General features: G+C 43.4%; 1 protein-coding gene across 1 annotated transcript; it reads right to left on the bottom strand.

Annotated features, from left to right (window-relative positions):
- Window positions 1–810: 810 nt before the first annotated feature.
- LOC123079112 (putative F-box/FBD/LRR-repeat protein At5g44950) lies at window positions 811–2,974 on the bottom strand. The gene is made up of 3 exons (XM_044501789.1): window positions 1,783–2,974; window positions 1,538–1,678; window positions 811–1,451 (listed from the first exon to the last, which is right to left on the bottom strand). The coding sequence occupies exons 1-3, from the start codon at window positions 2,902–2,904 to the stop codon at window positions 1,065–1,067; spliced, it is 1,650 nt and encodes a 549-aa protein (XP_044357724.1). The 5' UTR covers window positions 2,905–2,974; the 3' UTR covers window positions 811–1,064.
- Between the last annotated feature and the right edge of the window lie 18,233 nt (window positions 2,975–21,207).

Below are 21,207 nucleotides of genomic sequence, written 5' to 3'. Positions count from 1 at the left end.
AATCGGCGGCGAGGGGGAGTAGGTGGGGAGGAGTCGCGGTCGCGAGCGAGAGCATCAGCTTGTTCCCGAAAGAGAGATTATTCAATTGGCTCATTAAGTAAATATGTCAAATGAGATAAGACGGAAACATATTTCTGAGCGTGTGATCAACAGCTACAGGTGAAAGTGGAGAATGGTAACATTACAACACAACAGCCGTAATCCATGAAAGCTAGAATCTCCCCAGGGATCGATGATGAGCACCAAGGCAAGCAATCCATTCGTAGTTACCACACGCTGGCCCAATACGCTAGCAAAGAAGAAATTATCCTGCTGACATGTATAGGAGGGCATGTTCAGGCAATAACACCACTGGCACAACATAGATAGAATAACTGTAACCACATATCACACGCGAATAACCAACCTGAAATTAAACTCCGTATTATACGCCCCAATTCGATCGAAAAACTAGGCATGGACTAGCGGGTATCAAACGTACATGTACTTCGCGCGGTGGAGCGCGGGTAATCATCTACTCCCTCCGTTCCATAATGTAAGACGTTTTTTAACTTAGTGTAGTGTCAAAAAACGTTTTACATTATGGGACAGAGGGAGTATATACTTTTATTCGTGGTCTAGAGTGATGACATATAAGTCACATAATCAAAGTCCGGGACCAAATTTGTGCAACACGACAAGTTGAGGGACAAAAGGCATAGCATTCACTCGTTTTCTACATGGTGCACTTTCCGTGCAATTCTAATTTCGAACGCCATGGCCTCGAAAATTTTCAAATGTCGGAGATGAACTTGAACTACGGTGCAAAGATATCAAAATGCTAAACCATTATGTTATGATTATATTATAAACAGTACCAGCGATACACATCCAACAAGAAGTCCAACTAATTGTGTTCTAGGAAAAATAATTCCAGCCAACCAGCCTGCTACGGTACAGCCAATCCAGCCTGCAGATTCTTTTCTATTCCAGTAAACTAAAATGAACAATTCTCGGATTCTGACACAAGATCACAACTTAAGCGCATCCGACGACAACAGGGATTTTCAGGTTGCAATCACCTTCTATTTTTTCTGGTGCTTCAGAGTATCCATCAGCGAAACTCTGTTTTCATTCTGGCACCGCCGGGGACAGCAATGGCACAAGTAGAGACCATTGACTGGCTCACAACTTGTGAAGAACAGGAACTCCATGTCCTGGCAGACTCTATTTATGCTGCTTAGAATATTTATCAGTCTACTGGCACAATCTTCGCCTTTCAAACAGTAGAGCTCGACGACCTTAAGAGTTTTAGCCATCTCGAGCATAAAAGTCAGAAAGCCCCACTGGCACATTTCTCCTCCAAAATCCTCGAACACCAATTTGTTGAGCGAATGCTCGATGCACCGGATAGAAGTTGTCATGTCCCATGATTCTGGAGCAACCCGCTGCGAAATTGACCGACTGTCTGCCTGCAAACGCCGACCGTGATTAACAAGCAATGCATGGTAGAGCTATGTAGATTGGTGGTTAAGGAGAGCTGAGCTGCAATGATTACCTCGACATGGAGCGTCTCAAGACATGGGAAGCATTTGAGCAACTGAGCAACGAAGGTGGTATGTCCCTTCTCTGAGAAGGGCACTTGGATGGCCAAGGTCTTCACGCTGCACATCAGGGTAGTGGACTGCAAGATGCCTCCCTGCAATATGCAAAACATGACATAGGAAGCAAAGATACTTACTTTCAAAGCAGCATCAGCCGAGTTTTAGCTGCAACAAACAGAAGAAAAGGCAAAGCATTTACATCGAAAACGGTATCACGCAGCACGAGAGGCCCGACGTTCTTCCCCAAGTACCCCAGCACCTGCAGCTTGGGGGCCGAAACAATTTTCACCGTCGCTCTGCCACTCGGCAAATGGATGCCCACCAGTTCTTCAAGGCTCGGGGCGTCCTCGACAACGAGCTCACTCAAGTCGCCCAAGTCGCCGTACAGCCGTACCAGGCTCCTGGACCTGAGGCGGATTTGCTTGACCCCGGTGATGTTCTTGAGCTTTGCGCACTCCAGGGATGGGCAATGAGCAAGCATCGCCTGCAGGGCGTCCTGGGACGTTCGGACATTGGACAGGCGGAGCGTCTTGAGGGCGGGGAGCCGCAGCGCGTCCATCTCCGCTTCCTTGGGAAGGTCGCAGAAGCACACTCTTAGGGTTTCGAGGGAGGCGAGCTGGAGGAGCGACGCGGGGAGGGTCGGCCTCCAGACCGTGTACAACATGTCGACGTCGACTTCTCGGACACCGCAGCTCGCGAGGACGGGGAACCAGCCGCTGACGACGCCCATGCGATTGTTGAACCCCTGCCCATACATCACGAAGCGGAAGCTGCGGATGCGGATGTGACGGCGCGAGGCGAGGATGGAGTCGACGGCGCGGATGAACCAGTCGCAGCCGCGGCCCGCCTCCGGCGGGAACGGCTGGCACGCGTTGAAGTCGAGGAGGTACTGGTCGAACAGGCGGCGCCACCGCGAAGAGAGCGCCGTCGAACGGGCGGCGTCGCGGAGCGGGAGGTAGGAGAGGATGCACAGCAGGATCGCGTCCGGGAGTTCGCCGATGCGGTCCTGGGCCGCCGCGTCGCCGACGCCGACGCCGACACCGCCGCCGGACTCCGCGCGACGGCGTTTGGCCGCCCTGCCATCGAATTTCCTGCCGGCGTTCACACTCGGGGTCGGGGAAAGCGGCGGGGGCTCGCCATCTCCGCCGCCGCGCCCGCGCCTCGCGCGAGAGGGAGAGGGGTTGGCCGCCCTGCCGTCGAATCCCTCATCGGAGCGCAGCGGGGCGTCGGCGTCGTAGGAGGGCGGGCGATCCGACGACACGATCTGACCTCGCTGCGACGAGGTCGTGGAGACGGTGGCGGGGGAGTAGACGCAGCACATGCCTACTCCATCGGATGGAGAGTTCTGGAAGAACTTCGTCCGTAAGGAATTTGTTGTCCACTCGCCGGATCCGGATCCTCGTTGCATAGGTAACGGTTTCTGTCTGGCAGATCCTGCTGTCAGGTCCAATCCGCGCCGTCCATCTGAAACCAACGGTTGGATCTTGTAGTCGCACAGCTGTGGCCTCCACCTACCCACGCCGTCCATGAAGTGGAGGCAGCCGCAGTTGCAGCCGAACCACCTTCCGGCATAGGTTTATTATATTCAAAAGTACTCCCTCCGTAAACTAATATAAAAGCGTTTAGAATACTAAAATAGTGATCTAAACGCTTTTATATTAGTTTACGGAGGGAGTAGTATTTTTCTTACAGAAAACTTTGTTATATATCGTTTTGACTCATAGCAAAGAAAAAAAACCGTTTTGACTATTTTCATGCATATCTCAATCAACTATTAAAAGGGAGTTGGTGGGTTTTTCTCACCCACCTTCTTGTTACTTTTTTCCTCTTCACACACCTCCTTCGTTTGAAATAACGTAAATCAAATCGGTACTCCCTCCTTCTCAAAATCTTAGGCGCTTTTTTCGAAAAAAGTTCCAAAATCTTAGGCGCCTAAACCTCTCAGCCTGCACAACTCTCTCAGTTAATTTATTCTAACTAAGGCTAGTCCATGCGGTTAGACAACAACACTTTGTGAGTTCTCGTAGAAACAACAACACTTTGTGCAGTTGGGCCTTCTCTCCCTCCATTTTTTCTTACCATTTGTTGTTTTTCAGAATCGGTCAACCACCTTTGTTAGGTGAGATCGTGAATGAATCATCTAATCATACGACGACTCGCCAACAACCAGTTGTACGCTAATTTTCGTGCCAAAAAGTTTAGGTGCCTTAGAAATTGGGGAGGGAGTACTTTTTGTTTGTCCTACTGGAAACCATTTCCTTCATTAACTCTATTAAATCTTGCCAAAATCATGTCTTGCATTAACTCAATTTACTCAAATCAAATGTTAGCAAACCTCAACTAAATCAAAACTTTCCTGGTCTTCCCCTATTCAATTCAAATCAAATATTATTAAACCTCAACTAAATCAAAACTTTCCTTGCCTTCCCCTGTCCAAATCTAACCAAATATCACCTTGCCTTCCTGTACACATACTCAAATCTTAGCGAAATTTGGAATATGGTGGGTGTAATATATATGTCAGACACGATTGTTGTTGAACCATTAGAATATGTATGCCCCCGTTGCAATGCATGGGCAATTAGTTAGTTAGTATAAGTGCAAAACTGATGTATTGAAGACTGTTAAAGTCAAATGTGTCTTATTTGTAAAAAATGAACGGACTATAAAAAAGTGATAATCTAGGCTATCATAAGCATTTTGATTTCAAGAATATATATGATCTATTAAGAATCAGTATACTATATATGAAAAAGTGATCAATCGTTGTGTTACAACGTCCCTTGCACCCGTCCTAGTTACTTTTGTATTTGAATTTACATTTCTAACCACATGTCCAACATCTAACGATGTGAGGCAAGTTGTGATATTTTTACAAAGGATATGACTACTATGATCCACATTTGCAAAAAAAAACCCACTAGTCCCTGATACGATCCCATCCTTGCCTCACCCAAAAAATAACGGAAATAAATTTTGGCCAAAAATTAACATAATTTTAGTGATACTTGATAATTGCCCATGTGTTGCAATGGGGTGTAAATATTCTAATATGTTCGCCCATGATTGCCTGTCCATATTAATGTGATTGTATAAATAATTGTTCGTCAAACCCATGATTTACATACCTAAATAATTTTTAGAATTTTATTTGATAATCATTTATTTTATAAATAATTGTTCATCAAGCTGTTCAATGGAGGGAATGAGAGCTCTACCATTGAACTGGACGACTCCTTTGATGATACCAGGAGGCATTTTGTGCAGCAAATGCAGGAGTATGAGGTCAAGGTGGCTTTTAAAAGGATGAAAGGAGGCAAGACGATGTCCCCTGACTGTATCCTCATTGAGGTGTGAAGAGGCCTCAGAGACATAGCGATAGTATGGATAATTACGCTTGTCGACCTTATTTTTTGCGCAAACAAGATGCTAGAAGAATGGAGACATAGTATATTAGTACCAATCTTCAGGAACATGGGGATCTTCATAGTTGTACTAATTACCGTAGAATTAAGCTAATAAGCCATACAATGAAGTTATGAGAGAGAGAGAGCCATTGAGCACCGCTTAAGAAGAATGAGAAGCGTGACCAAAAAGTAGTTTGATTTCATGCATGGGAGGTCGACATAAAAGTTATTTTCTTAGTACGACAACTTATGGAGAAACACAGAGAGCAAAAAAAAGGACCTGCATATCGTGTTCATTAACTTGAAGAAGGCCTACGATAAGATACCGCGGAATGTCATGTGATGGGTCTTGGAGAAACACAAAATCCCTAGAAAGTACATTACCCTCGTCAAGGAAATGTGCGGTTATGTTGTGACAAGTGTTCGAACAAGTGATAGCGACACTTATGACTTCTCGATTAAAATAGGGCAGCACCAGGGGTTAGCTTTGAGCCCGTATCTTTTTGCATTGGTGATGGATGAGGTCACAAGGGATATAAAAAGGAGATATCCCATGGTGCATGCTCTTTGTGGATGATGTGGTGCTAGTCAATGATAGTTGGATGGGGTTCATAGAAAGTTAAAGCCATGGAGACAAACCTTGAAATCGAAAGGTGTTAGGCTTAGTAGAACCAAAACCGGGTACATGAGGTGCAGTTTTAGTGCTACTAGGCACGAGGAGGGGGTTAGCCTTGATGGGCAGGTGGTACCTTAGAAGGACACCTTTCGATAGTTTGTGTCAATGTTACAGAAGGATGGGGATATAGATGAAGATGTGAACTATCGAATCAAAGCCGGATGGATGAAGTGGCGCCAAAGCTTTTGGCGTTTTCTGTGACAAAAGAGTGCCACAAAAGCTAGAAGGTAGGTTTTATTGGACGACGATTCGACCCACAATGTTATATGGCACCGAGTGTTGGCTGACTAAAAGGCGACATGTTCAACAGTTAGGTGTAACGGAGCAAACCAACCTATGATTGGATTGTTAGGAGGACAGTGGTATCCCCAACCCACCAGGGTTCAAGTCCTGGTGCTCGCATTTATCCTGGGTTTATTTCTGAATTTCCTGTGATGCCCGTTTAATGGGAGTTGACATTACCATCCACTACGAGGCGCCTACAGTGACTTCGTCAAATCTCAAGATAATATGCCGGCTCAGTCTCTTGGAGGTGCTCATAGGGGTAGGGTGTGCGTGGTACGTTCATAGTGTTGGGGAACGTAGTAATTTCAAAAAAATTCCTACGCACACGCAAGATCATGGTGATGCATAGCAACGAGAGGGGAGAGTGTCGTTCACGTACCCTCGTAGACTGTAAGCGTAAGCGTTATGAGAACGCGGTTGATGTAGTCGTACGTCTTCACGATCCGACCAATCCAAGTACCGAACGCACGGCACCTCCGAGTTCAGCACACGTTCAGCTCGGTGACGTCCCACGAACTCCGATCCAGCAGAGCTTCGAAGGAGAGTTCCGTTAGCACGACGGCGTGATGACGGTGATGATGATGCTACCAACGCAGGGCTTCGCCTAAGCACCGCTACGATATGACCAAGGTGGATTATGGTGGAGGGGGCACCGCACACGGCTAAAAGACCAACTGATCAACTTGTGTGTCCATGGGGTGCCCCCCTCCCCCGTATATAAAGGAGTGGATGAGGGGGAGGGCCGGCCCTCTACTATGGCGCGCCCTGGGGAGTCCTACTCCCACCGGGAGTAGGATTCCCCCCTTCCATGTAGTAGGAGTAGGAGAGAAGGAAAGGGAAAAGAGAAGAGAAGGAAGGAGGGGGCGCCGCCCCTCCCCCTAGTCCAATTCGGACTAGGCCTTGGGGGGCGCGTAGCCTCCCCTCTCTCTTTCCCCTAAAGCCCAATAAGGCCCATATACTCCCCGGCGAATTCCCGTAACTCTCCGGTACTCCGATAAATACCCGAACCACTCGGAACCTTTCCGATGTCCGAATATAGTCGTCCAATATGTCGATCTTTACGTCTCGACCATTTCGAGACTCCTCGTCATGTCCCTGGTCTCATCCGGGACTCCAAACTACCTTCGGTACATCAAAACACATAAACTCATAATACCGAACGTTAAGCGTGCGGACCCTACGGGTTCGAGAACTATGTAGACATGATCGAGACTCGTCTCCGGTCAATAACCAATAGCGGAACCTGGATGCTCATATTGGCTCCCACATATTCTACGAAGATCTTTATCGGTCAAACCGCATAACAACATACGTTGTTCCCTTTGTCATCGGTATGTTACTTGCCCGAGATTCGATCGTCGGTATCTCAATACCTAGTTCAATCTCGCTACCGGCAAGTCTCTTTACTCGTTCCGTAATGCATCATCCTGCAACTAACTCATAGTCACATTGCTTGCAAGGCTTATAGTGATGTGCATTACCGAGATGGGCCCAGAGATACCTCTCCGATACTCGGAGTGACAAATCCTAATCTCGATCTATGCCAACCCAACAAACACCTTCGGAGACACCTGTAGAGCATCTTTATAATCACCCAGTTACGTTGTGACGTTTGATAGTGCACAAGGTGTTCCTCCGGTATTCGGGAGTTGCATAATCTCATAGTCATAGGAACATGTATAAGTCATGAAGAAAGCAATAGCAACATACTAAACGATCAAATGCTAAGCTAACAGAATGGGTCAAGTCAATCACATCATTCTCTAATGATGTGATCCCGTTAATCAAATGACAACTCATGTCTATCGCTAGGAAACTTAACCATCTTTGATTCAATGAGCTAGTCAAGTAGAGGCATACTAGTGACACTCTGTTTGTCTATGTATTCACACATGTATCAAGTTTCCGGTTAATAAAATTCTAGCATGAATACTAAACATTTATCATGAAATAAGGAAATAAATAATAACTTTATTATTGCCTCTAGGGCATATTTCCTTCAATCTCCCACTTGCACTAGAGTCAATAATCTAGTTCACATCGCCATGTGATTTAACACCAATAGTTCACATCACCATGTGATTAACACCCATAGTTCACATCGTCATGTGACCAACACCCAAAGGGTTTACTAGAGTCAATAATCTAGTTCACATCGCTATGTGATTAACACCCAAAGAGTACTAAAGTGTGATCATGTTTTGCTTGTGAGAGAAGTTTAGTCAATGGGTCTGCCACATTCAGATCCGTATGTATTTTGCAAATTTCTATGTCAACAATGCTCTGCACGGAGCTACTCTAGCTAATTGCTCCCACTTTCAATATGCATCCAGATTGAGACTTAGAGTCATCTGGATCAGTGTCAAAACTTGCATGGACGTAACCCTTTACGATGAACCTTTTGTCACCTCCATAATCGAGAAACATATCCTTATTCCACTAAGGATAATTTTGACTGCTGTCCAGTGATCTACTCCTAGATCACTATTGTACTCCCTTGCCAAACTCAGTATAGGGTATAAAATAGGTCTGGTACACAGCATGGCATACTTTATAGAACCTATGGCTGAGGCATAGGGAATGACTTTCATTCTCTCTCTATCTTCTGTCGTGGTCGGGCTTTGAGTCTTACTCAACTTCACACCTTGCAACACAGACAAGAACTCCTTCTTTGACTGTTCCATTTTGAACTACTTCAAAAAAATTTCAAGGTATGTACTCATTGAAAAAACTTATCGAGCGTCTTGATCTATCTCTATAGATCTTGATGCTCAATATGTAAGCAGCTTCACCGAGGTATTTCTTTGAAAAACTTCTTTGAAATACTCCTTTATGCTTTCCAGAAAATTCTACATTATTTCCGATCAACAATATGTCATTCACATATACTTGTCAGAAATGTTGTAGTGCTCCCACTCACTTTCTTATAAATATAGGCTTCACCCGCGAGTCTGTATAAAACTATATGTTTTGATCAACTTATCAAAGCATATATTCCAACTCTGAGATGCTTGCACCAGTCCATAGATGGATTGTTGGAGCTTGCACAATTTGTTAGCACCTTTAGGATCGACAAAACCTTCTGGTTGCATCATATACAACTCTTCTTTAAGAAATCCATTAAGAATGTAGTTTTGACATCCATTTGCCAGATTTCATAAAATGTGGCAATTTGCTAACATGATTCGGACAGACTTAAGCATCGCTACGAGTGAGAAAATCTCATCGTAGTTGTAACATCCCAAAATTCTAAATTTTGGAATGTTATAATAAATAGATAGATTGGATTGATTGTTTGATTGATTGACTGAAAGTGAGTGAAATTCGAAATCTTTTGAAAGTTAAATGAGAGGGAATAAAAGGACTTTCCCAAACTTTCATTTTGCTGTTATGATCTCCGTGAATTCAAATTCTTTTCACCACAAAACCCTGGAGAGAAGATGACATGACTTCTTCCAATTATTTAAATGACAAGGGGTGTTGAAAATATTTGAATATCATTTGAAAATATTTCCCATTCCGAAACTTTATGCAACTCAATGATTTTCACGAGCGAAGATAAAATGACTTCTTCAAAACATATGACATAGGAGTTGGGAGTTTCAAAGGATTAAATTCAAAGTCCCATTGAAATTATTTTTCCAATATTGGACTTATTTGAGTTTTATTCAAATTATTTTTCTCCAAAATAAAAATATACAGAAAATAGGGTAACATGATTCCCTACATCAGAAAATTGGAGAGAAATAAATTTGAAATCATTTTGGTTTTTTAAAAATGATTTTTATTGGATTTTATTAAGGCAGTAGCACTTTTTGCTTTATTTAAATTTGTGAGGATTTTATTTGACTTCACAAAAATGTTCGCGTTGTAGGAAATCTTTTTCTGAAAATTTTGATATATTATATGCCTATATAATATTTTCATTTTCTTTTGTTTTTATTATTTCTTTCTCTGTTTATAAAAAAAAACCTCCGCCGAACTGGGCCGGCCCAGCTCCCAGGCCAGGCCGCGGCCCAGCCCAGCTCGCCCGTCGCCCCGTCCCCGATCTCCCGCAGGAGACCGGCTCCCGCACGCCGACCGCCGCCGCCATGGATGCCGTGTCGCCCCCGGCCTCTTCCTACCCCTCCTCCACGCCACCTCCTCGCCCCCCCTCTTAAAAGGCGCCGCCTCGGCCCCCTCTCTCCTCTCTCTCTCTGCCCCGCCGCCGCATCTCGCCGCAACAGCCGCGCCCGCCGCCGCCGGCGAGATCCGCCGCCTCGCCCCGCGCTCCTCCGTCGCCCTCGGCCACTGCCATCACCACCGCCGTCACCGCCGCGCCACGCCGCCCCTTCCCCGCTACTCCGCAGTCGCCGCCGACGCCCGGAGCCGTCGCCCCGTTCATCGCCGAGCCGCCGCCGTCGTCTTCTCCGGCGACGTCAACGCCCACCGCCGCGGTAAGCCACCGGCCGCCCTCGTCCGTTCGATCTAGGATGGACGGCTAGGATTAGATCTAGTCGGTTTTATTTTTATTTGCGAACCGGTATAAACCGTGAACCGCCCCGGTTTTTTTATTCGTTTGGTTTTATTAAGAAAACCTAGATCTGTTTTTTTTAGGTTTTACTAAACTGCGAACGTCCACTGTTTAGGTCTTATAAACGAGCGTTCGTTAGTTAGTCTTTTCGTTTTCTGTTTATTTACGCCAGGGACTTAGTTGTAGTTATTTTATTTACAGATTAGTCCCTGATTTTCAAACACTCATAACTTTTCACTCGTTTGTCCAAATCCAACAAAACCAACGCCCACTTCTTCGTTATGATCTCCTCTATCCAGTAAAACAACTTAAACATGTTTTTGAAAGTTTTAAAATTTGAATTCAAACAGATTTGTATTCAAACTTCTTTTGTTCATAACTTAAGTTCGGTAACTCCGATTTACTTGATTCTTTTTGCAAATCGAAGCTCTTGACCTAAACTTTCTGATAAGGCCAAATTCACATAATTTTGGTACTGTTAGAAATTTTTTTATGTTGCAAGAGTTATTTGCTTGGTTTTGAAGTTTTCCGAATTGTTTTCCTCGTTCTTTCTGATCTATTGAGTGATTGCTTATGTGTGGTTACCATTGCTTGCTTACGATAGATTGACCGGAGTGTGACGAGTAGATCTATCAAGAGTTTTGAGTGCGAATCATCTTCATCAACATTGCAGGCAAGTAACACTTTGATCATATACCTTCCATACCCAGTTTTTATTGCATTAGATCTGTTTTCCCCAAACACTTGCATGATTAGGATCTAATTAAATTGTTGGTATTGGGAAGTAGTTGAGGTAGTACCTATTACCTGCTTTATTATCAAACCCTTGGGAGTTACTTCTACGTTTGCTATTATATTGCCATGCTATGCTCGTAGACGTGGATTGGGTTTGAGTGATATTCATGACAGATGTGAGATTGTTAATAATGGTTTACTTAAGGTGGCAACTAAAATTCACATCTGGGTGGATTGAGGTACCTGGGTATTCCAGGATTGCCTGTTTTTCTTTTGGACCGCCACCCAGGCTCAAAGGGATCATGAGATTATTCATGCTAGAAACTTCCGTGTGCAGCCGCAAGCTATTATGGGCTCTAGCATAGTTGACTAAGTTGTGTGAACTCTTACAGTGGTAGACTAGCAGATGTAGGGGAAAGTAGGTGTAACTGTCTACCCATACGTAAGGTGCAAACACTTCTGAAAGACTGTGTCTCAGTCATCCGTTACTCAAACACCATGTAGTGCGAGTAATCCAACGGAGGAGATCGAGTCTTGTGGGGAAAAGTGCGCAAACCTCTGCAGAGTGTACAAACTAATCATGGTTAGCCGTGTCCCCGGTTATGGACATCTTGAGTATCTAGTTCTTGGATTATCCCGTTGATCTCATCATGTTACTTTAATTAATATTGTTGGGTTAATGATGATACTTAATTGGGATTGAGATGCTGTCAACCATCTCAATGTTTCACAACCACCATGATAGTTAAATAAAATTTATTCCTTTGCAGTAGGGAAAAATTGGCTTTTCGCAAAAACATTATAACCATAGAGCTTTTCCACCAGCCATATATGCATGTAGTGATAGACTTTGTTCATTATTTCTCTATGGTGTGAATTTGCCAGCATATTCCATGTGCTGACCCGTTTTCGGGCTGCAACGTTTCAAGTTGCAGGATATCTTACGACGAGTAAGTGATACGTTAGGGTTACGATTTCTACACTCAACTTTGCCGTTGGTGTTGATGGGAATCCACAACCTTGTTACTTCCGCTATTTGGATTGAGGTAATAGTATTTACGTTACTTTATGCATGTGATTTACCTCTGTTATAAATCCTCGAGTACTGTGTGTGTCAGCATTAGCGATCCAGGGATGACACTTAAGCACAGAGACTTGATCCATTCGGGTCGGGTCGCTACAAGATGGTATCAGAGCACATGTTGACTGTAGGACGTGACCGTAGAAACTGGCAAGCCCATAGGAAGGATTTTCTCAAAAACTTTCCTTTTCAAAAAGATCTTGTACCGAGTTAATTCAAATATTCCCTTTAAGTGAGACCATACCCTTTTTCCTTTGGACCACTCGAAGATTCGACTGATGAGACCACTCCAAGAAGGACAAGATATCGGACAACTAAGACCATTCGGAATGAAGAGGATTTTACCGTGCATTATGATGGAAACTACAACGGTTGAAGACTCCGAAGACTGGGAGAATTTGAAGGCTCTGAAGAATTGCCAGATGTGTATGACCTAGGAAGGTTACCCTTATGGAACTTGGTAGACTATGGAAGCCGTCAATGCCCGAGAGCAAGGTGTATCAGAGAAAGATCCGAAACATGGAGAGTTAGAAACTCAAAGTTTTTGTTAAGAAAACCCAAAGACAGGAGATATCAGTTATGGAATGAAAGCTCATGGCAGTAATATGGGCATAAACACGGCTATCCATGATGTTATCGTCCGCTTATGCTATTGTCACCGTGCCGAGTTAAGCATGCATATGCATGGAAGGATTGGATGGTAGAAGGCTGATGGAGCGCCTATCAGCAAGATGAAGTTTTAACCTTAGCCGGTGTATCACCAGGATTTGGAGTATTACATCAAGAAGTTAAGATGGACCTGCAGGAAACAGTATTTGATAAGGAAGCGTTTCGTGAAGAACTCAGGACCCAGAAGTTGAAAGTAGCCAAGCTAGAGGAGCAAAACCTTGAGACATCAAAGATACGTCAGTAACTGAAGGACAGTAGGATCATGGTTCATGTCAAGGATGTTGAAACCCGGAAGTTTGGAACGCAACTCCAGAAATATAAATGACGTAACGAGAGACTTCGCGTCAACAGAGATGATCTGGCAAAAGAACTTGAGAAGGGCAAGCATGATTGGAAGAAGCCCATCGGAGACATGAACAAGACTTGAAGAGTTTGGCGACGTTGAAGACTTATTGACCTTTAGAAGACCAAACCCCTGTTATACCTACGTTAGATGCGACGTTTGTGAGCTGTCATTTGTTTGTTGTTTTTCCGACAGCCACAATAAAAATCTGTCTTTTCAAAACTATTGTTTGTATTGTGTGCATCCCTCTCGACCTCTCTTATCTCACCCCAAACCCATGGACCCAATAGAGGATGAATGGAGATGAGCTTGTATTTTCTGGACCGATGAGTCAATTGGAGACGGACCGATGGATTCAGAACATGGAGGATCACATGAAGAATAACCCTATAGTCGGAAAGGATATGACCCGGCATGCTCTTCAATGTTTTGAAAGAGGTGCTGCTACTTGGTGGAGGATGTACCAAACCATCAATGGATGGCAAGAAGTAACCACTTGGAAAGAATTTAAGTGGACTCTACAAAGATCTCGTCTTGTGTCCCAGAAATTGAAGCCTTATGGAAAGGATATGAAGAAACCTTGTGCATACAAGCCTTGTGGAGAAATAGGACACAACCATAAGGAACACAAGGATGAATGCCCTAATTGTGAAGGAAGTCACCCAGCTGAAGAATGCCCAACTCGGCAGATCACTTGTTTCTTGTGTGAAGGGACTACCCACTACCCTGCTCAGTGTCACATCTACCCCATGGTACAAAGGACCATCCAGCAGAAGAAAGAAGCAATGAAAAGAGCCCTCATGGAAATTTTAGAGGAATCTGTGATGAAGGAAGAGGTGGAGGACACACCCAAAGAAGAACCAATTAAACCCTGCACCAAGTCATGCTATTCATGTGGAGAAGAAGGACACATCTCCCAAAATTGTCTGAATGGGGATTTAGTAGAATTCCCGACAGAGGAAGTAGAGTATGACCCACAGGAAATAGAAGCCCTGATTGGAACGGAAAAGTCCAGGAAGAGAAGTAGATTGGATCCCAGGAACAACCCAATTTCTACAAAGAGAGACCTGAGTCATATCACATGTTTCAGGTGCAAAAATTTAGGACACTACCACAATGATTGCCCAAAAGGGAAGATGAGGACCCCAGGAGGCTATATAATCACAAGGAAACCCCGAGATATGTCAGAAGTAATATGTTTCCATTGTGATGAAGCAGGGCACTTTGCCAGAGAATGCCCCAAGGAGACGGAGACTTGTGATAAATAGTTGAGTGCAACGAGAAATGTAGTAGTAGTGTGGACATTTCTTTTATTAGTGAAGTGTCGGATTGAGGCATGTAATGGAATGCAGGAGATTGTAATAATTTGAGAATCAATAAAGTTAGCATCATTGGTATTGATTTGGATTTTATGAGTTGTTACTCTATGAAGAAAGATTTTGACCATTTCGAGGGTATGAGAAATATGGTCTATGGAAGATTGTGCATTTTAAGGGTGGTAGTACCCTGTGAGGAAACTTGACCCTTGGAAAAGGTAATGATATTCCACGAAGTGGATTTCGAACAAAATAAGTATGAGTTTTATCTCGATATGTTGGATACCCCAAGAATATGAGGGTATGGAGTATTATTGAATGTAAAGGAGGTAGTCTATGAAATTGGAGACAGAGCATGTCTTCGTGTGTCCCCTCTGCGAGGAGTTAAACTATTTGGAGTTAAGGGAAAGTTAGCCCCGAGATTTGTAGGACCATACCGAGTTTTGGAGCGTATGGGAGAAGTGGCCAACAAGCTGGAGTCACCCGAAGGACTGTCATGAGTTCATGATGTGTTTCACCTTTCCCAGTTGAAGAAGTGCCATGCAGAGATGGCTAATATTCCCCTGTAAGGACGCTTGATCCTAGAAAGGATAATGATGTTCCACGAAGTGGAGTATGGACTTCATAAGTATAAGTGTTTTTTTATCTCGGTATGTGGGATATCCCATGAGGATGAAGAGTACTATTGGATATAAAGGAGGTATGATGTTGGAAATATGTACCAATGGAAATTCCATGATGAGTCTGAGTAATCATGTCCTAGTGGTGCCAATAGAAGGAAGGAAGACAGTACAGTTGGATGGATTTAAGGATACCAGGAAGTTGGATGTTGGATTAAGGATCAGTTACCCGATGATAAGTTCAAGGAACTACAAGTGATGAGATGGGCCATAACCCGCAGGCCCCAGGACCTGCCAAGAAGCAAGCACACTCTTGTTGAAGGGAAGACCCTGGAAGAAGTTACGATTTTATCGACAGACGATTTTATAGGAGTAACGCAAAACCTGAGAGTTGTGAAGGAACGATAGATGTTTGTTTGGCTTGCAGAATCATTGGATTTTTCCGAACTTGGTTCGTCGACAAGAGAAATTCTGCAATGCTTGCGAGGTTGACCGAGTGTTAGAATGCGAGATTCGCTAAACCATATACAAGGTAATGATTTGGGTGCGGGATGGATTGATCACCATACCGACTTACTCTTATTATTCGCTTTGCTATACGGGATGGTAAATCTGAGTGACTTACCTATAGTAGAGAGACGACGATCAAACCTTGCTTGAACCTTAGAATGGTATAAGAATGTTTCCCTTGTACACGGCAGCTCTTGCCAATCGTAGGTTATACGGTGAGGATCAACCAGACCCATTTCCTGCAGGAGAAACCGTAAATTGTTGACCACCATGAGATGTCAATAGTTGTTTAGTATTGGCGCCTGACCCGTCAGCTAAGAAGACCCAGTCATGGAATAACCTTACCAAGATGAAAGGACAGAAGAATTGAGGAAAAGGTTATGCCACCACCGGAAGAGCCAGAGAAGGAATTATACTGAAGATCTGAGAAGACTGACACTGTCAACAATAAGGATGGAGTATACGAGTTTTGGTGGAACCGTAACAATGTTTCTAAGGGTGGTAGCACCCCAGACCCCTGAGATGATCGATGGATTTTGAGGAGACCCCAAACCCTAACCTATTTCTTTCTAGCCTCTCCGAATCTCGAGGACGAGATTCATTTTAAGGGTGGTAGGTTTGTAACATCCCAAAATTCTAAATTTTGGAATGTTATAATAAACAGATAGATTGGATTGATTGTTTGATTGATTGACTGAAAGTGAGTGGAATTCGAAATCTTTTGAAAGTTAAATGAGAGGGAATAAAAGGACTTTCCCAAACTTTCATTTTGCTTTTATGATCTCCATGAATTCAAATTCTTTTCACCACAAAACCCTGGAGAGAAGATGACATGACTTCTTCCATTTATTTAAATGACAAGGGGTGTTGAAAATATTTGAATTTCATTTGAAAATATTTCCCATTTCTGAAACTTTATGCAACTCAATGATTTTCACGAGAGAAGATAAAATGACTTCTTCAAAACATATGAAATATGAGTTGGGAGTTTCAAAGGATTTAATTCAAAGTCCCATTGAAATTATTTTTCAATATTGGAGTTATTTGAGTTTTATTCAAATTATTTTTCTCCAAAAATAAAAATATACAGAAAATAGGGTAACATGATTCCCTACATCAGAAAATTGGAGAGAAATAAATTTGAAATCATTTTGGTATTTTTAAAATGATTTTTATTGGATTTTATTAAGGCAGTAGCACTGTTTGATTTATTTAAATTTGTGAGGATTTTATTTGACTTTACAAAAATGTTCACGTTGTAGGAAATCTTTTTCTGAAAATTTTGATATATTATATGCCTATATAATATTTTCATTTTCTTTTGTTTTTATTATTTCTTTCTCTGTTTATAAAAAAAAACCTCCGCCGAACTGGGCCGGCCCAGCTCCCAGGCCAGGCCGCGGCCCAGCCCAGCTCGCCCGTCGCCCCGTCCCCGATCTCCCGCAGGAGACCGGCTCCCGCACGCCGACCGCCGCCGCCATGGACGCCGTGTCGCCCCCGGCCTCTTCCTACCCCTCCTCCACGCCACCTCCTCGCCCCCCCTCTTAAAAGGCGCCGCCTCGGCCCCCTCTCTCCTCTCTCTCTCTGCCCCGCCGCCGCATCTCGCCGCAACAGCCGCGCCCGCCGCCGCCGGCGAGATCCGCCGCCTCGCCCCGCGCTCCTCCGTCGCCCTCGGCCACTGCCATCACCACCGCCGTCACCGCCGCGCCACGCCGCCCCTTCCCCGCTACTCCGCAGTCGCCGCCGACGCCCGGAGCCGTCGCCCCGTTCATCGCCGAGCCGCCGTCGTCGTCTTCTCCGGCGACGTCAACGCCCACCGCCGCGGTAAGCCACCGGCCGCCCTCGTCCGTTTGATCTAGGATGGACGGCTAGGATTAGATCTAGTCGGTTTTATTTTTATTTGCGAACCGGTATAAACCGTGAACCGCCCCGGTTTTTTTATTCGTTTGGTTTTATTAAGAAAACCTAGATCTGTTTTTTTAGGTTTTACTAAACTGCGAACGTCCACTGTTTAGGTCTTATAAACGAGCGTTCGTTAGTTAGTCTTTTCGTTTTCTGTTTATTTACGCCAGGGACTTAGTTGTAGTTATTTTATTTACAAATTAGTCCCTGATTTTCAAACACTCATAACTTTTCACTCGTTTGTCCAAATCCAACAAAACCAACGCCCACTTCTTCGTTATGATCTCCTCTATCCAGTAAAACAACTTAAACATGTTTTTGAAAGTTTTAAAATTTGAATTCAAACAGATTTGTATTCAAACTTCTTTTGTTCATAACTTAAGTTCGGTAACTCCGATTTACTTGATTCTTTTTGCAAATCGAAGCTCTTGACCTAAACTTTCTGATAAGGCCAAATTCACATAATTTTGGTACTGTTAGAAATTTTTTATGTTGCAAGAGTTATTTGCTTGGTTTTGAAGTTTTCCGAATTGTTTTCCTCGTTCTTTCTGATCTATTGAGTGATTGCTTATGTGTGGTTACCATTGCTTGCTTACGATAGATTGACCGGAGTGTGACGAGTAGATCTATCAAGAGTTTTGAGTGCGAATCATCTTCATCAACATTGCAGGCAAGTAACACTTTGATCATATACCTTCCATACCCAGTTTTTATTGCATTAGATCTGTTTTCCCCAAACACTTGCATGATTAGGATCTAATTAAATTGTTGGGTATTGGGAAGTAGTTGAGGTAGTACCTATTACCTGCTTTATTATCAAACCCTTGGGAGTTACTTCTACGTTTGCTATTATATTGCCATGCTATGCTCGTAGACGTGGATTGGGTTTGAGTGATATTCATGACAGATGTGAGATTGTTAATAATGGTTTACTTAAGGTGGCAACTAAAATTCACATCTGGGTGGATTGAGGTACCTGGGTATTCCAGGATTGCCTGTTTTTCTTTTGGACCGCCACCCAGGCTCAAAGGGATCATGAGATTATTCATGCTAGAAACTTCCGTGTGCAGCCGCAAGCTATTATGGGCTCTAGCGTTGTTGACTAAGTTGTGTGAACTCTTACAGTGGTAGCCTAGCAGATGTAGGGGAAAGTAGGTGTAACTGTCTACCCATAGGTAAGGTGCAAACACTTCTGAAAGACTGTGTCTCGGTCATCCGTTACTCAAACACCATGTAGTGCGAGTAATCCAACGGAGGAGATCGAGTCTTGTGGGGAAAAGTGCGCAAACCTCTATAGAGTGTACAAACTAATCATGGTTAGCCGTGTCCCCGGTTATGGACATCTTGAGTATCTAGTTCTTGGATTATCCCGTTGATCTCATCATGTTACTTTAATTAATATTGTTGGGTTAATGATGATACTTAATTGGGATTGAGATGCTGTCAACCATCTCAATGTTTCACAACCACCATGATAGTTAAATAAAATTTATTCCTTTGCAGTAGGGAAAAATTGGCTTTTCGCAAAAACATTATAACCATAGAGCTTTTCCACCAGCCATATATGCATGTAGTGATAGCCTTTGTTCATTATTTCTCTATGGTGTGAATTTGCCAGCATATTCCATGTGCTAACCCGTTTTCGGGCTGCAACGTTTCATGTTGCAGGATATCTTACGACGAGTAAGTGATACGTTAGGGTTACGATTTCTACACTCAACTTTGCCGTTGGTGTTGATGGGAATCCACAACCTTGTTACTTTCGCTATTTGGATTGAGGTAATAGTATTTACGTTACTTTATGCATGTGATTTACCTCTGTTATAAATCCTCGAGTACTGTGTGTGTCAGCATTACCGATCCAGGGATGACACTTAAGCACAGAGACTTGATCCATTCGGGTCGGGTCGCTACAGTAGTCAACACCTTGAACTTTGTCAAAAACCTTTTTCGACAAGTCTAGCTTTGTAGATAGTAACACTACTATCAGCGTCCGTCTTCCTCTTGAAGATCCATTTATTTTCTATGGCTTGCCGATCATCGGGAAAGTCAACCAAAGTCCACACTTTGTTCTCATACATGGATCCCATCTCAGATTTCATGGCCTCAAGCCATTTTGCGGAATCTGGGCTCATCATCGCTTCCTCATAGTTCGTAGGTTCGTCATGGTCTAGTAACATGACCTCCAGAACAAGATTGCCGTACCACTCTGGTGCGGATCTTACTCTGGTTGACCTACGTGGTTCAGTAGTAAATTGATCTGAAGTTACATGATCATCATCATTAGCTTCCTCACTAATTGGTGTAGGAGTCACAGGAACAGATTTCTGTGATGAACTACTTTCCGATAAGGGAGCAGGTATAGTTACCTCATCAAGTTATACTTTCCTCCCACTCACTTCTTTCGAGAGGAACTCCTCTAGAAAGGATCCATTCTTAGCAACGAATGTCTTGCCTTCGGATTTGTGATAGAAGGTGTACCCAACTGTCTCTTTGGGTATCCTATGAAGACACATTTCTCCGATTTCGGTTTGAGCTTATCAGGATGAAACTTTTTCACATAAGCATCGCAACCCCATACTTTAAGAAACGGCAACTTTGGTTTCTTGCCAAACCACAGTTCATATGGTGTCGTCTCAATGGATTTAGATGGTGCCCTATTTAACGTGAATGCAGCTGTCTCTAATGCATAACCCCAAAACGATAGTGGTAAATCAGTACGAGACATCATAGATTGCACCATATGTAATAAAGCACGGTCACGATGTTCGGACACACCATTACGCTGTGGTGTTCCAGGTGGCGTGAGTTGCGACACTATTCCGCATTGTTTCAAATGAAGACCAAACTCGTAACTCAAATATTCTCCTCCACGACCAGATCGTAGAAACTTTATTTTCTTGTTACGATGATTTTCCACTTCACTCTGAAATTATATGAACTTTTCAAATGTTTCAGACTTATGTTTCATTAAGTAGATATACCCATATCTGCACAAATCATCTGTGAAGGTCAGAAAATAACGATACCTGCCGCGAGCCTCAACACTCATCGGATTGCATACATCAGTATGTATTATTTCCAATAAGTCAGTTGCTCGCTCCATTGTTCCGGAGAACGGAGTCTTAGTCATCTTGCCCATAAGGCATGGTTCACAAGCATCAAGTGATTCATAATCAAGTGATTCCAAAATCCCATCATCATGGAGTTTCTTCATGCGCTTTACACCAATATGACCTAAACGGCAGTGCCACAAATAAGTTGCACTATCTTTATTAACTTTGCATCTTTTGGCTTCAGTATTATGAATATGTGTATCACTAAGATCAAGATCCAACAAACCATTTTCATTGGGGTATGACCATAGAAGGTTTTATTCATGTAAACAGAACAATAATTATTCTCCAACTTAAATGAATAACTGTATTGCAATAAACATGATCAAATCATATTCATGCTCAACGCAAACACCAAATAACTCTTATTTAGGTTCAACACTAATCCCGAAAGTATAGGGAGTGTGCGATGATGATCATATCAATTTTGGAACTACTTCCAACACACATC

The sequence above is a fragment of the Triticum aestivum genome, chromosome 3D, assembly GCF_018294505.1.
Source record: "Triticum aestivum cultivar Chinese Spring chromosome 3D, IWGSC CS RefSeq v2.1, whole genome shotgun sequence".
Taxonomy (NCBI): domain Eukaryota; kingdom Viridiplantae; phylum Streptophyta; class Magnoliopsida; order Poales; family Poaceae; genus Triticum; species Triticum aestivum.
This window is presented reverse-complemented; position numbering and strand designations above follow the sequence as displayed.